The sequence below is a fragment of the Chlorocebus sabaeus genome, chromosome 23 (assembly GCF_047675955.1).
Source record: "Chlorocebus sabaeus isolate Y175 chromosome 23, mChlSab1.0.hap1, whole genome shotgun sequence".
In the NCBI taxonomy this organism is placed as follows: Eukaryota; Metazoa; Chordata; class Mammalia; order Primates; family Cercopithecidae; genus Chlorocebus; species Chlorocebus sabaeus.
The window spans coordinates 31,107,239-31,120,860 of NC_132926.1; the positions used below are offsets into that span (position 1 = coordinate 31,107,239).

At 48.6% G+C, this 13,622-nt stretch overlaps 1 protein-coding gene across 7 annotated transcripts in view; it reads left to right on the forward strand.

The window, feature by feature from the left end:
- Positions 1 to 13,622, forward strand: part of TNIP1 (TNFAIP3 interacting protein 1) — a 57,275-nt gene that overhangs the window by 35,370 nt on the left and 8,283 nt on the right. For all 7 annotated transcript variants that reach the window (XM_008015032.3, XM_008015035.3, XM_008015038.3 and 4 more), the window contains 5 exons: positions 2,117 to 2,240; positions 6,140 to 6,229; positions 9,123 to 9,188; positions 9,416 to 9,547; positions 12,852 to 12,980. In XM_008015032.3, the coding sequence (XP_008013223.3) occupies positions 2,117 to 2,240; positions 6,140 to 6,229; positions 9,123 to 9,188; positions 9,416 to 9,547; positions 12,852 to 12,980 (541 nt within the window). The remainder of the gene's footprint in view (positions 1 to 2,116; positions 2,241 to 6,139; positions 6,230 to 9,122; positions 9,189 to 9,415; positions 9,548 to 12,851; positions 12,981 to 13,622) is intronic.

Here is a 13,622-nt window from a genome sequence, read left to right on the forward strand (position 1 = left end):
TGTGCCCAGAGGCCTGTTTGGAGGTTGTCTCTCTGGATCCTTCTCCTTGGCTCCTTTGGTATTTTCTCTCTGACCCTTTTGCCACCTTGGGAGGTATGTAGAATGATTTGAGAGCTTCAGAAGAAGAGCAGCATAGATTGCACTTCCTCCCTCCTCCAACACTTGCCTCTCTCCCCTGTTACCGGTGAACTGGCTGTGCCAGAGGACTCAGGACTTTGCTGCCTCCTGCTGGTCACCATCCTGACCTGCTCTGTCTTCCTGAGAACATCAGAGGTCCGCCTCTGGACTAGCGGGCTTAGACTTAACTGAGGGTTGAGGGTCAGGGAAAAGCATTACAAGTTTATATGCCTTCCCTTCCTTCCTTTGCAAGATTCTGAATTGACAGGTCTTAGGCAAGACCTAGGAGCCTGCATTTCATCAGGAGTCTCTGTGATTATGACAGAGGTAGGCCCAGGATCACGCCTTGGGAAACACTGATCTTGACTGTCAGAGCTTGACAAGCCCTTGGAGATCATGCAGGCCAGACACCTCACTGTGCAGAGGGGAAACTGAGGCCCAGGGAGAGGCAGGGACTTGATTGGAGTCTTACAACAAGAAGTTGGGCCTCCTTGCTCTCCATCCTCTGAGTGGCCACAATTCCTGCCTGCACTGTGGCCCTGGACAATTTGGGGGATGAGTCATCTGTTGGGTACCAGTTGGGCTCAGGCACATATAGGAAAGGCCTGTGTTATAGACAAGACTTGCCACTGTTTTTTCCTCCTCCTCTTTTTCTTATTAGAATCAACAGAAAGAGAAGGAATATAAACTTCTTAAGTATGGCCACAGAAGTAATGTGTAACTACTGAGCCATTGGTTATTTTGAATCTGTGTGTAATTTATTTGCTTTTGGATGGCCAAGGATGCAGTTTTGGGGTTTTTATAGCCCTACTGACCCCATCCATGGATTCAAAAACCGAAGCTGGGGAAAAGACTCACGGATTAGAAGGCAAGAATGCAAGTCTTTGCTGTATGACTTTGGGAAAGTCACTTTACTTACTGGCTTTTCAAGTGGAAACTCAGCTGGCAAATAGAACATAAAGAAATGGTGACCAGGCACGGTGGCTCACACCTGTAATCCCAGTACTTTGGGAGGCTAAGGTGGGAGGATTGCTTTGAAAAGTCCATGAGTTTGAGACCAGCCTGGTGAAATGCATCACCACCCCTCCCTCAGCCCCAACAAAAAGTAGCAAAAAAATTAGCCAGGTATGGTGGTGTGCCTGTAGTCCTAGCTACTCAAGAGGGTGGGGGGGGGGTGGTGTGGTTGGGGGTGGTGGGGAGTGGCTGAGGTGGGAGGATTACTTGAGTAGGAGCAGTGGAGGCTGTGGTGAGCTGAGATTGGCCACTGTACTCCAGCCTGGGAGACAGAATGAGACCCTATCCGAAAAAAAAGAAAGAAAGAAACATTTTAGTCAGACCTGACTGAAATCACTAATTTTACAATATCCTCTATCACCTGCCTTATTAGTTACTTAGAATTTTACTTTAATTTGATTCATATTTTTACTTAAAATTATAAAGAAAACTTTAGAGTAAGTGGAAAACAGCATTACCTATGATAAATAGAAGATAACTCTAAACACAAGGAAAATGAAAGGATGTTAATAAATTCAGGCTAAGTATCATTGCACATTGAAGGCTCTGAGCCTGCAGCCTGCACTTCTGTATTAACAAGGGAGACTGGCGAGTATCTAGAGAAGTGCCCAGGGTCTGTTAGCACCAAGTTCGCACTGTCTCCATGGTCTACACAGGAAATGTGAAGATAATTGGAAAGGGCGTCACTTTCTCACTAGAATGTGATCCAGGGTTATTTAATTTATCCTGAAGGTCTTGTGTGCATAGAAATTCCACAGCTGGGGAAACCCTGCCATTGACAGTCAGAGGCCTCCAGGGAAGCCCACAGATTGAGAGCAAGGTGGCTGAAGATGCCCTTTTTGGTTTTCCCTGAGGGCAGGTTTCAGGATCCTGCAGTACTCCCTGGGGCTCAGCTGCAACTCATACGACAGTGAGCATTAAGGAACCCTGTAGGTTTCTTAACTCAGGGCCAGCATTGTAACTTCTCTGTTTACCTCCATCCCAGGGAGGAAAATTTGGAGCTCAAGAAGTTATTGATGAGCAATGGCAACAAAGAGGGTGCGTCTGGGCAGCCAGGCTCACCGAAGATGGAAGGGGCAGGCAAGAAGGCGGTGGCTGGACAGCAGCAGGTATGTGGTCAGAAATTCCTTCTGTAGCATCCTTGGTTGCTGGTGCTCAGCCTCTGCTTACCACCTCCAGTGACAGTGAGCCTACTTCCTCCTGCAGCCAGTGCCACTGGTAGAAGGTTGTAGCTGTTACATGGTTTTTTCTTTACTTGGCCTGACCTCCATTCTTAGAGGTTGCTGGTAGTCACTGTGGCTCTGTGGGCCTCATACCTTCTCTTCTCCTGGCTAAATAACTCCAGTTCCTTCAGCCATTGCTCATAGAAGGTGGTGTTGAGTCATTTGTTCAGTCTGGATGCATTCCCTAAACACATTCCAGTTTGTCAAGGTCTGTCTTAGAGAGTGGTTCCCAAAAGTCAGTTTAACATCTTTGATATTCCTGGCAGAATTAGGTTGTTCGGTTGAGCAAGCTCCCTTGGATTCTGCTAAGCTCCAGGGATTGTGTCTCTGGAATCTCTAAAGTGGACAGGGGAGGGTGTTGGCCAGTTTTGGTGTGGTCTGGTGATGCTGCAGGGCTGGCCCGCTCCCCCATCCTCCTCTAGTCCCAGCACTGGCCACATCCAGGTCCGAAGCAGGAGCAGACTCTGCGCCCCTTGCCCAGTTGTTACCATTCCCCTTGCTGCAGAGCTGAGTCCCAACTCTTTACCAACATGTTTTAATTTCACCCTTTAATGGGGTTTAATAGATGAACAGTAGGGCTCAATGTCTTTAACCCACCCTACACCTATGCAATAGTAGTAATTACCGTAATGGCTTAATTTCTTACTACTGTGTGGCAATGTAGAGTTTATCCAGGACTTGCAAATCTATTATCTTACTTGGGCCTCATCTCTACATATAGAGTAGGCAAGGCTGGGACTATTATTCCATTCTGTAGCGATGGCCGTAGGTTTGGGGAGGTCATGTAACATCATATAATCAGGATTTCTGTGTGACCTGCTGTCAGACAGATGTAGGGTACGGCCAGAGAAACATGCTGATAAATGGCGAAAGTCTGCTCTTCCCTGGTCTTCTGAATCCCAGCCCATGGAGATCCTCTTTTCTTCCCTTTATTCCCCAAATCAGATCCTGCCTTGTCTGCCATCTCGTGGAAGGGACTTGTGGACTCAGTTGTTCTGCCCTAGGTTCTCTGAGCTGCCTCAGGTGTGGAATTCCCTGGGCAGGTCTCTACTTTTCCTGTGCCCTTTAATCTCCACTCATCTTCCTTGAAAGCCCCGAGCCAGATGCTCTTCCTGCCCTATCTGAGAGTGGGAGCAACTTGCCCTTCTGCCCCAGGGTCTCCTGTCCCATAAGAGGCGTGTGTTACAGAGGAGCAACAAGTGTGCCTTGGAATTGCATGCAGGTAGAATACTAGCTCCACCTTTTACCAGCACTGCAGCCTTGCATAGGTCATATAAGACTCCTAGGCCTCAGTTTCCTCTGTAAAATGAAGATAGTAACACCCGCCTCAAGGGATGGTTGTGAGGATTCAGTGATGCAATGCTTGTAAAGTAGGTTTAGTGTCATAAACAGTGAACATTAGCTGTTGCTCTTTAGGGGAGATTTGGTGCCAGCAGCCAGCTCTGCTGACTCCACGTGGACTCCTCTCTCCCTCGTGGAGGTTCAGGGTGCTCCACCCTAGAACCTGGAGTCCACCCGCTTCCTCCTTCCCCAGTAACTTGTTGACCTTTTTGCCAAGCATAGCTCCCATCCAAGATGCCGCAGATTTCAAGTGGGCAGGCCTGTCTGTCCCCTTTCTCAAAGGGGGTGACCTTCCGTGGAGGGCTCCCCCTCACCTTGTTCCTTGGTGCTATGGTGTGCTTACAGGCCTGAGCCTGTAGGGGGCAAGCTCTGCCCCCAGCCCTCCCCGAAGCCTCTAGGGGGTGCAGTGTGGAGGGAAAGAGAACGCTGAGAATAGAGAGAGTCTGACTCCAGGATGATGGCGGACAATGTCAGAAGTTCAGGACAATGTCAGAAACTTCTATTTGAGCTTCTCATTGTATTGAAGCCCAGAGAAGACAAGGGTCTTGGTGTCCATCACAGAGGGACTTGGAGATAGAGTCGACACACACCCTTTGGACTACTGGCCTTGTCTGCTGTTTCACTCCAGCACTTGCTATTTTTTTTAACCTTTAAACCTTTTTATTTTGATATAACTAGACTTACAGAAGAGTTGCAAAAATAGTCCAGAGAGTTCCCCTATCCCCTTCCTCTACTTCTCCTAATGGCAACATCTTATAGAACCCTGGTTGAATGATCAAAACTAGGAATTAACGGCATGTACTACTTAGTAAACTACAGACTTTATTCAGATTTCACCAGATTTGCACTCACGTCCTGTCGCGTGCCGGCTTGGAGTCTGGGATCTCACATTGCATTCAGTTATCTCATCTCTCTCGTTTCCTCTAGTCTGTGACAGTTCCTAGTTGTTCCTTGCTTTTCATGACCTTGACACTTTTGAGTTGTACTGGCAAGTTACTCTGTAGAATGTTCTTCAGTTTGGGCTTATTCGCTGTCAAGATTGATGCCTCACAAGTGATTGGATCTCATGATGAGATTGAGGTTATGTGTTTTGGCAAGAATCTCATGGAGGTCGCGTTCTATTTACATCAGAATGTGCAGAACATTTCTCAATCCAGCAGACCAGGGGTACATGACGTCAATGTTTTACTCCTGTTAACCTTCATCACTTGCTCAAGTGCTGCCTTTCAAGTTTCTCTGCAAACAAGTGACCAATTTTCCCTTTGTAATTAATTAATGTTTATTTTTGAGAAGCAACTTTTGAGACTATGCAAGTACTCTATTTTTCCTTAAACTTTCACTCACTGATTTTAGTGCCCATTGGTGGATCTCCACCTGCAGCAGTTATTCCTGTAGTAATGGAATGGTGATTTTGTAATTTTATTCATTCTTCCTACACTTATTAATCGGAATTCTTTTGTAAGGAAGAGCTGTCCCTTCTCCCCATTTATTTATGTATTCAGCTTTTTGTTCTATCAGTATGAACTCAAGAATATTTATTTCATACTGTGACTTATAATCCAATACTATTGTGATGTATTTTGCTGTTCAAAGTGTTCCCGTTTTGGCCATAGAAGTTTTTTTTCAGGTTGTCTCCTGTGCCCTTTTGACATGCCCTTTTATTATTATTGTTATTAGTATTATTCATGTGAGCACTTCCTTACTTTCTGGCACTATAAGATGCACCAAACTCACCTTATATTTTATCTGCTCCACCTTATGTTTTATCTGCTCCACCTTATATTTTATCTGCTCCAGCCCCTCAAAGCAGCCCTGTTTCTTTTTAATAAAAAGAAAATGGTATTTAGAAACCAACTGAGCACTAGGTGTACTCAGTGCTGCTGGATGTCTCTGCTTTAGCCCCTTACAGAGGACAGAGCTGGGAAACATCTATGTGTACTACACAGATCTTTATTTCAGCATCTTTCTAGAAATGTTTTTAAATAAATATTTTATGTAACTTTAACTTTTATGGAAGTTTTATAAAACATATATGTTTTATAGAATGAATATAGCTTTATCTGTCTGTGTCTATATCTCAAATGTCTTACCTTCCAGGCCACAGAGTTTTTTGGCCGATGTGTGTAGGGGATGAGGAGAGTGGCTGGTAGTACCTTAGAGGTTGTACCTAAGCAGGGAGAGTGGCCGTGGGGAGGGGAGAAGGGAAGGGGAGAGGGCCTGGCAGCCACCCTGAGTTGGGGAGGGGCAATCATCACCTTGTAGACTTCTAGAAGGGGACGTAGTCATGACTGGGATGGTTAGTGCTGTCCTGGTGGGTGGGAGGAGTAGGGAGATAGGAGACAGAGGACTGGGGCCACAGGGGTGAGGGGCCTTAGAGGAGCACTGAGTGGGTGAGATAATTTGTATTGAGATTTTGGTGAAGGCCTCTCTGTGCTTCTCCCCAGGCTAGTGTGACGGCAGGTAAGGTCCCAGAGGTGGCGGCCTTGGGCGCAGCTGAGAAGAAGGTGAAGATGCTGGAGCAGCAGCGCAGTGAGGTAGGTGGCCGGGGTGGCCGTAATGGGAGGATCCCTCTTCCCTCCCAGGACCAGCAGCACAAAGGCTTGCCCTGGCCTCCTGGCTCTGGCAGGTCCCAGGTCACCATGAGGAGTTGGCATGGTGACCACTGACCCACCTGCCCGTGGATGAGGTCTGCCTCCTTGCCCTGGACTGCCCTCTCTCGATCAGTCCGTTTGCCTACAGCGGTCACTCTGAGGAGGCGGCATGTGGGGCATGGCCTAACATTGTTGGGGGTAGAGTTTAGGCAGGCTCCCATGGTAGACCTTGGATGGTGGAAAGAGGTTGTGATAAGTTAGGCAAGTTTTAGCATCACTGATGAGGAGTGGAGGGACCCTCGAGAGGTGGTTTAGGGAGGGCCCATCATGGAAGGAGGGAATTAAGGCCTCTTCCCACTAGTCTGGAGGCTCCATAAATTTACTGTCAAAATTTTTAACGTTAAAAGCTACCTCGACTGGGTGTAGTGGCTCATGCCTGCAATTCCAGCACTTTGGGAGGCTGAGGCAGGCAGATCACCTGAGGTCAGGGGTTCGGAACCAGCCTGGCCAACATGGCAAAACCCCGTCCCTACTAAAAATACAAAAAATTAGTGGGCGTGGTGACACATGCCTATTAATCCCAGCTACCCAGGCTGAGGCAGGAAGAATTACTTGAACCCGGGAGACCGAGGTTGCAATGAGCCGAGACCACGCCACGGCATGCCAGCCTGGGCAACAGAACAAGACACTGTCTCAAAAAAAAAAAAAAAAAAGGCTACCTACCTCTATTGGTGTAGCTACTTTGCAGATATTTTGAGACTCCCATTTCAAGGATTTTCATAGGCAAGAGTGAAAAGGACCAGACAGCAGCTGAAGCCTGCCACAGAATACTGAGTGGATTCCTAAACTCCATTAAGGTGATGGCCAGGTCTTTAGGTAGTTTAAATGTCCCCCAGTACCACTAAGGTGCAGGAGCTGGTTCATAAGAGGCTCTTAGTTTCCCTCTGCTGCCAAGAGAGAAGCCACGCCTCAGAGTCCCTGTGCTGTAGTCCATTCCGCCTTTTCCCATGGATCTCACGTGTTCCTCCTCCTCCTCCTCCTCACACCCCTAGTCTAGTCCAGTCTTTCCAGACCTGAGGTCGAAGTACAGCTCCTTTTTGGTAGACACTTGTTCTATCTGTTCCATCTAGCCCCTTTCCACACTGCCTAGGTGCTTCTCTAGAACCCCGAGCCTGCCTGTCCTCGTCCTCCCGCACATTTGAAAGCTTCTTGATGTGCATGTTAGTTTTAGATTTCTTTTTGTGTTGTGATAAGTGTTTTTTTTCTGATTTCAAAAGTGATACAATGCTCATTACAAAAAGATCAAGAACACCACCTCCTAGAGAAGACCACAACTGATTACAGTTTGTTGCATATCCCTCAGTTTTTTTCAAAGTAGAATAAAATTACACATATACGTGTGTGTATATGTATATGTACATACACACACTGCTTTACAGATTATTTTTTCTTTTCTTTTTTATAAAATTAACTGGGTCAGGCCTGGTGGCTCACACCTGTAATCCCAGCACTTTGGGAGGCTGATGCAGGAAGATTACTTGCATCCAGAAGTCTGAGACCAGCCTGGGCAACGTACCAAGACCCTGTCTCTACAAAAAAATAAATTAGCTGGATGTGGTAGTACACACCTGTAGTCTCGGCTACTCGGGGGGCTGAGGTGGGAGGATCACTTGAGCTCAGGAGGCTGCAGTGAGCCATGATCATACCACTGCACTCCAGCCTGGACCTGCCTCCAAAAAAAAATTAACTGCCTTTGAGAGTGTCTATTCATATCTATAACATATACTATATTCCTTCAATTCTTAGTAATTTTTTATCATATGCAGTGTTTTTGAAATTGGTGTGGATCCTTATGACATATCTTAAGGGTCAGGGCCAATACTCCTTTTGTTTTATTTAGTTGATGATGTAGATTTGTTTTTCTTCCCTGAGGCATTGTTATATCAAGAGTATGGTGGATAATTAGTGTCATCTTCTAACTGAGGAAGTGTGGTAGCTGCCTTATTTTCTGTTTTCTTTTTTTAAGACAGGGTCTCACTTTGGTTGCCCAGGCTGGAGTGCAGTGGCATGATCTCAGCTCACTGCAACCTCTGCCTCCTAAGTTTAGGTGATCCTCCCATCTCAGCCTCCCAAGTAGTTGGGACTGTAGATGCGTGCCACCATGCCTGGCTAATTTTTGTATTTTTTGTAGAGATGGGGTTTTACCATATTCTCCAGGCTGGTCTTGAACTCCTGAACTCAAGCAATTGGCCCACCTTGGCCTCCCAGAGTGCTGGAACTATAGGCATGAGCCACTGCGCCTGGCCGCCTCTTTTCTTATTTTCTTAACAACTGCACCTTGTCTGTTTATACTATCATTTACTTAACCCATCTTCTGTGCTTAGACCGGTCCCTGGATTTTTTTGTAATACAGATATTGCTGAGATGATTAGCCTTGTGTATATATTTTTGCACACTTGTGTAAGTGTTTCTATCGGTTAAATTATTCAGAGTGGAATTATTGGGTTAAAGTTGATGAAAATGTGAAATTTCAGTACATAACCCCAGACTGCCCTCCAAAGAGGTGTGTGTGTGTTCCACAACTATTCACCAGAATGATGTCGTTTCCATGTCTTAGTGTTAATCTTGCTTTCCTGGCAAGGTAAAATGCAGCAGTGGATAAAGGTAAATGACTTTGAGTAACATTGAGTTTTTGAGAGGTGAGGGGTAGAGACAGTGTCTGTAGCCACTATTCACATACACTGAGCGCACCTTGGGATGCTGGTGTACATGGGGCAGGAGTTGGCTCTCCTTATTCCTTCTCTGCTCATCTGCTAACTCCAGTCTCTTCCCACAGCTGCTGGAAGTGAACAAGCAGTGGGACCAGCATTTCCGGTCCATGAAGCAGCAGTACGAGCAGAAGGTAATGTGGGGTTCCTGGCCACGCCCACAGGGCATGCCTGGTCTTCATCTCACTGCCTCTTTAGCAGCTTTGAACCTTGGGGAGTGGCCACGCTGAGCCCCAGTATGGCCCAGAGGAGAAGGTGGGGGCAGTGTTGGAGGGCCCAGGGGCAGCCAGGCCCTGCCCACATCCTAGAAGTGCTCTACATCCTTGCCTTATACACTCCTTCTCTCTGCCTCTGAATCCAGATCACTGAGCTGCGTCAGAAGCTGGCTGATTTGCAGAAGCAGGTGACTGACCTGGAGGCCGAGCGGGAGCAGAAGCAGCGTGACTTTGACCGCAAGCTTCTCCTGGCCAAGTCCAAGATTGAAATGGAGGAGGCAAGTGTGACTGTTGGTCCCTGCACAGTCAGCTCCCCTCCACATTAGCAGAGAGTTCACTGGAGCAAACAAGCCAGGAGCAGGAGTCAGGAGACCTGGGGGTCTAGTGCCAAAGAGCTATGTGACCAAAAACACAGGCACGTTCCTTCCCTGCACTGCAGTTTCCCATCTGAAAATTGAGAAGGTTGCATTAACTGCAGCTTTGCACATTTTCTTGTTTTTATTCAGAACTTTTTGTTCCATTAAAATCGTGGGACTGGGGAACTGTACAGGGAAGCACACTGTATAAAAGATCCAAGCAGGCGGCCAGGCACGATGACTCAACGCCTGTAATCCCAGCACTTGGGGAGGCCTAGGCAGATGGATTACCTGAGGTCAGGAGTTCAAGATCAGTGTGGCCAACACGATGAAACCCCGTCTCTACTAAAAAAACAAAACTTAGCTGGGTGTGGCGGCAGGCACCTGCAATCCCAGCTACTCAGGTAGCTGAGGCAGGAGAATCGCTTGAACCTGGGAGGCAGAGGTTGCAGTGAGTCAAGATTGCACCATCGCACTCCAGCCTAGGCAACAACAGTGAAATTCTTTCTCAAAAAAAAAAAAAAGATCCAAGCAGGCCTGCTCTGTGGCATTGGTGGGGTGGGATGCTGCGGAGTGTTCAGCGTAGTGATGGTGATATGCTAGGGACGGGCTACAACATGAGACAGAGCTTCACTTATCCATTCGTGCAGGCATTTGTCCTCAGAGCCTGTCTCAGGCATTATGCTTGGGGATAGAGTCCACAGGAACAGCTCAACCCTGCCCTCACTGGGAAAGAGGTGCCAGACAACTAATTACAGAAGCAAATCAAGTAAAAGTGTGTTAAGTATTGCAAAGAAGACCAGGTTGGGTGGCTCGTGCCTGTGATCCTGGCACTTTGGGATGTCGAGGTGGGAGGATTGCTTGAGGCCAGGAGTTTGAGACCAACCTCGGTGACACAGCCACACCTTGTCTCTACAAAAATTAAAAATTAGCTGGGTGTGGCAGCGTGCACCTGTAGACCTCGCTACTCAGGCTAAGGTAGGATTGCTTGAGCCCAGGAGTTGGAAGCTGCAGTGAGCTGCGATCGTGCCGCTGCACTCCAGACTGGACAACAGAGTGAAACCCTGTTTCTTTAAAAGAAAAATGTATGGCCGGGCATGGTGGCTCATGCCTGTAATCCCAGCATTTTGGGAGGCCAAGGTGGGCAGATCACTTGAGGTCAGGAGCTCGAGACCAGCCTGGCCAACATGGTGAAACCCCGCCTCTAATAAAAATACAAAAATTAACTGGGCGTGGTGGCACATGTCTATAGTCCCAGCTACTCGGGAGACTGAGGCACGCGAATCGCTTGAACCCGGAAGGTGGAGGTTGCAGTGAACTGAGATTGCGTCACTGCACTCTAGCCTGGGCAACAGAATGAGACCCTGTCTCAGAAAAAAAGTACGACGAAGAAGAAGTTACAGAGATCAGCGAGTGGGCATAAGTGGGACCAGATTCTTTCTTGGGGGGAAACAACAGGTCCCCTGAAGTAGCAGTATCTGCCCAGTCATATGTATGACTGAGACCAGCCAAGGCCCATCAGGACCTTGGAGCAGCTTAAAGAGGAAAGGCCACTTGACTGCCAGACTCTCGGGAGATTTTATTTATGTCACCATGTTTTCCCCTTCACGGGAACTGGACATGGTCTTTTGCCTAGCTTCAAAATGGACGTTTTCAACATGGATTGCCTTTCAGAGTTCCTCCCATCAGCATGGGACACCAGGGGCCTTATTTGAGCAGTCAGCCTGCGTCTGTGACACCCCCTTACCTTGGAGGTGTGGTAGGGAGAACACTTCTGTCTTTCCTTATGAGTGCACAATCACATCTGGTGACTCACAGCCAGACGTCCTGGATCTTTGGCCTCTCTCCCTTGTTAACAGTGATAGGTGAGAGAAATCCCTGGAATCTGAGGGCTCTTCCCTATCAGCTGCAAGGAAGGTAGGGCATTTCATGGCAAGGTGTGGCCCTGTGGATAAGTACGCATTTTGGTAAAGGCCATGCCCATCTGGGAGCCTCTTGACGGGGAGTCCAGAACGATTCCCACGGAGTTCTGACGAAGGCTGCCCTCTGCAGTCCACACTGACTAAAGGTCACACAGGGCTGGGTGAAAACTAACCCCTGCGACTGGTCTCCTAATCACATGCTGTGAATACACAGTTAGGAAATGTCCACACACTACAAAGTGAAAGTTTCCCTGGACTACCTCCCCCTGCCACGATCCCAGGCCCTCCCCAGAGGGAACCACTGTTACCGTTTTGGTGCATCTGTTTCTAGACCTTTCTCGCATATATGTACACATAGGAATATATAGTTTGTTTTGGGATGTGCCTTGTTTTTCCACTGCACTGTGCTGCCATCCCCTCGTTTAAACACCTCCTTTGACATGGAAGGGGAGAGTGCAAGGGAATAGGAAACCTGGGCTCTAGCCCCAGCTCACTATGTGGCCTTGGGTTTGTCACTTCCCCTCTCTGGACATTTGTTTTCCATCGTATTACAGGGCTGGGACTTGATGCTGTCTAAAGGCCATCCCAGTCTTGGCTGGCTGTGGCGAAGCCCTGCTGGTTCCATAGAGGGTATGGAACCGCCTCCTGGAAGCCTTCCCTCAGCTGTGGTGATCTTTCTTTTAGCCCCTCAGTACTTCGTTTCTTTCTGGAGGAGCACGCTCTGCCTTACGCCACAGTGCTCTCTGGGCGTGTCATCTCCCCTCTAGGCTCCAAGGCTATACGAGCTGAAGTGTCTGTTAGAGATTATCAGTAGTTTATCGCTTTCTGTGGATCACGGAAGACCCCCATGTGAATATGATCAGAACTATGGCTTTTCTTTCTAGCAGATTACACACAGACAAAATTCTGCTTTCAGTTTTGGGGCTCACAGCCCTCCTGAGCCTCTGTGTGACTCACGTTAGGAACCCCGTACCTGTGACAGGTAGGTAAGTTTAGACAAGAGAGGGCTGTGGCAGTGCCGGGGGTCTCAACTGCTTAGTGGATGAACTGGTGTCAGAATCCAGGGTCTTCTACTCGACTGAGCTGCTGCTTTTTCTTTTTTAAAATTATTATTTTAAATTGACACACAATAATTGAGGGCAGGACCAGATGGACATTACTGCACCGACCCCAGGTGCCTTGCATGTGAGCATTGTGGAGTGATGGCCAGGGGAGAAGGTAGGAGCTGGGCCAGGCAGGACGGAGTCCGAGGCCTCCTGGAGAGGCCATCCCTAGCCAGCTTACCAATCCTGTGTTCCCTGCAGACCGACAAGGAGCAGCTGACAGCAGAGGCCAAGGAGCTGCGCCAAAAGGTCAAGTACCTGCAGGATCAGCTGAGCCCGCTCACCCGGCAGCGTGAGTACCAGGAAAAGGAGATCCAGCGGCTCAACAAGGTGGGTGTCTTGGCCCGGGTCCCTTGGCTGGGCAGGGCTCCCTTGAGTCCAGCTGCAATGCCTACCCCATCACTGGCACCCCCAACCATTCAGCTCAGGAAGGGTAACCCCCAGTCAGTGAACTGGCATCCTGTTTCCCGCCTGCTCTGCCATTGCCTCCCACACTCAGAGTGACTCAGCCCTTGGATGAGCCTGTGTCACCCATCCCTCTGGAGGTACACTCTTCCTCTTATGCCTCACCTGCCCACCCTGCTTGTCAGGGTTCGCTTTACCTTCACTTGCTCAGCAAAGCCTTCCCTGAACCTCATTCAGGTTGCCCTGGTCTGTGCTCCTGAGGTCCCAGCAACTTCTCTGACACTCCGTCTCATGGCTCATCATCACTTATTTAATTCTGTCTTCCCATCTGGCGGTGGGAGGTGCACACCTTCACCAAGGTGTACACCCTGGGTGCCTTGCACAGCTCCTGCCATCGAGCACGTGTTCAGCAAACACTGAAGGGAGTGGAGGAGCACGGGCTGAGGGGCCCGCCCTTGTGCAGTGGGATCCAGGGAGACGGGGCCCCCAGGGTGGAGGCTGGGAGAACCAGAAACCGCGTGGTCTGAGCCAAGCGGAGTGGTCTAGTCCCAGCTTAGCCTCTCCAGC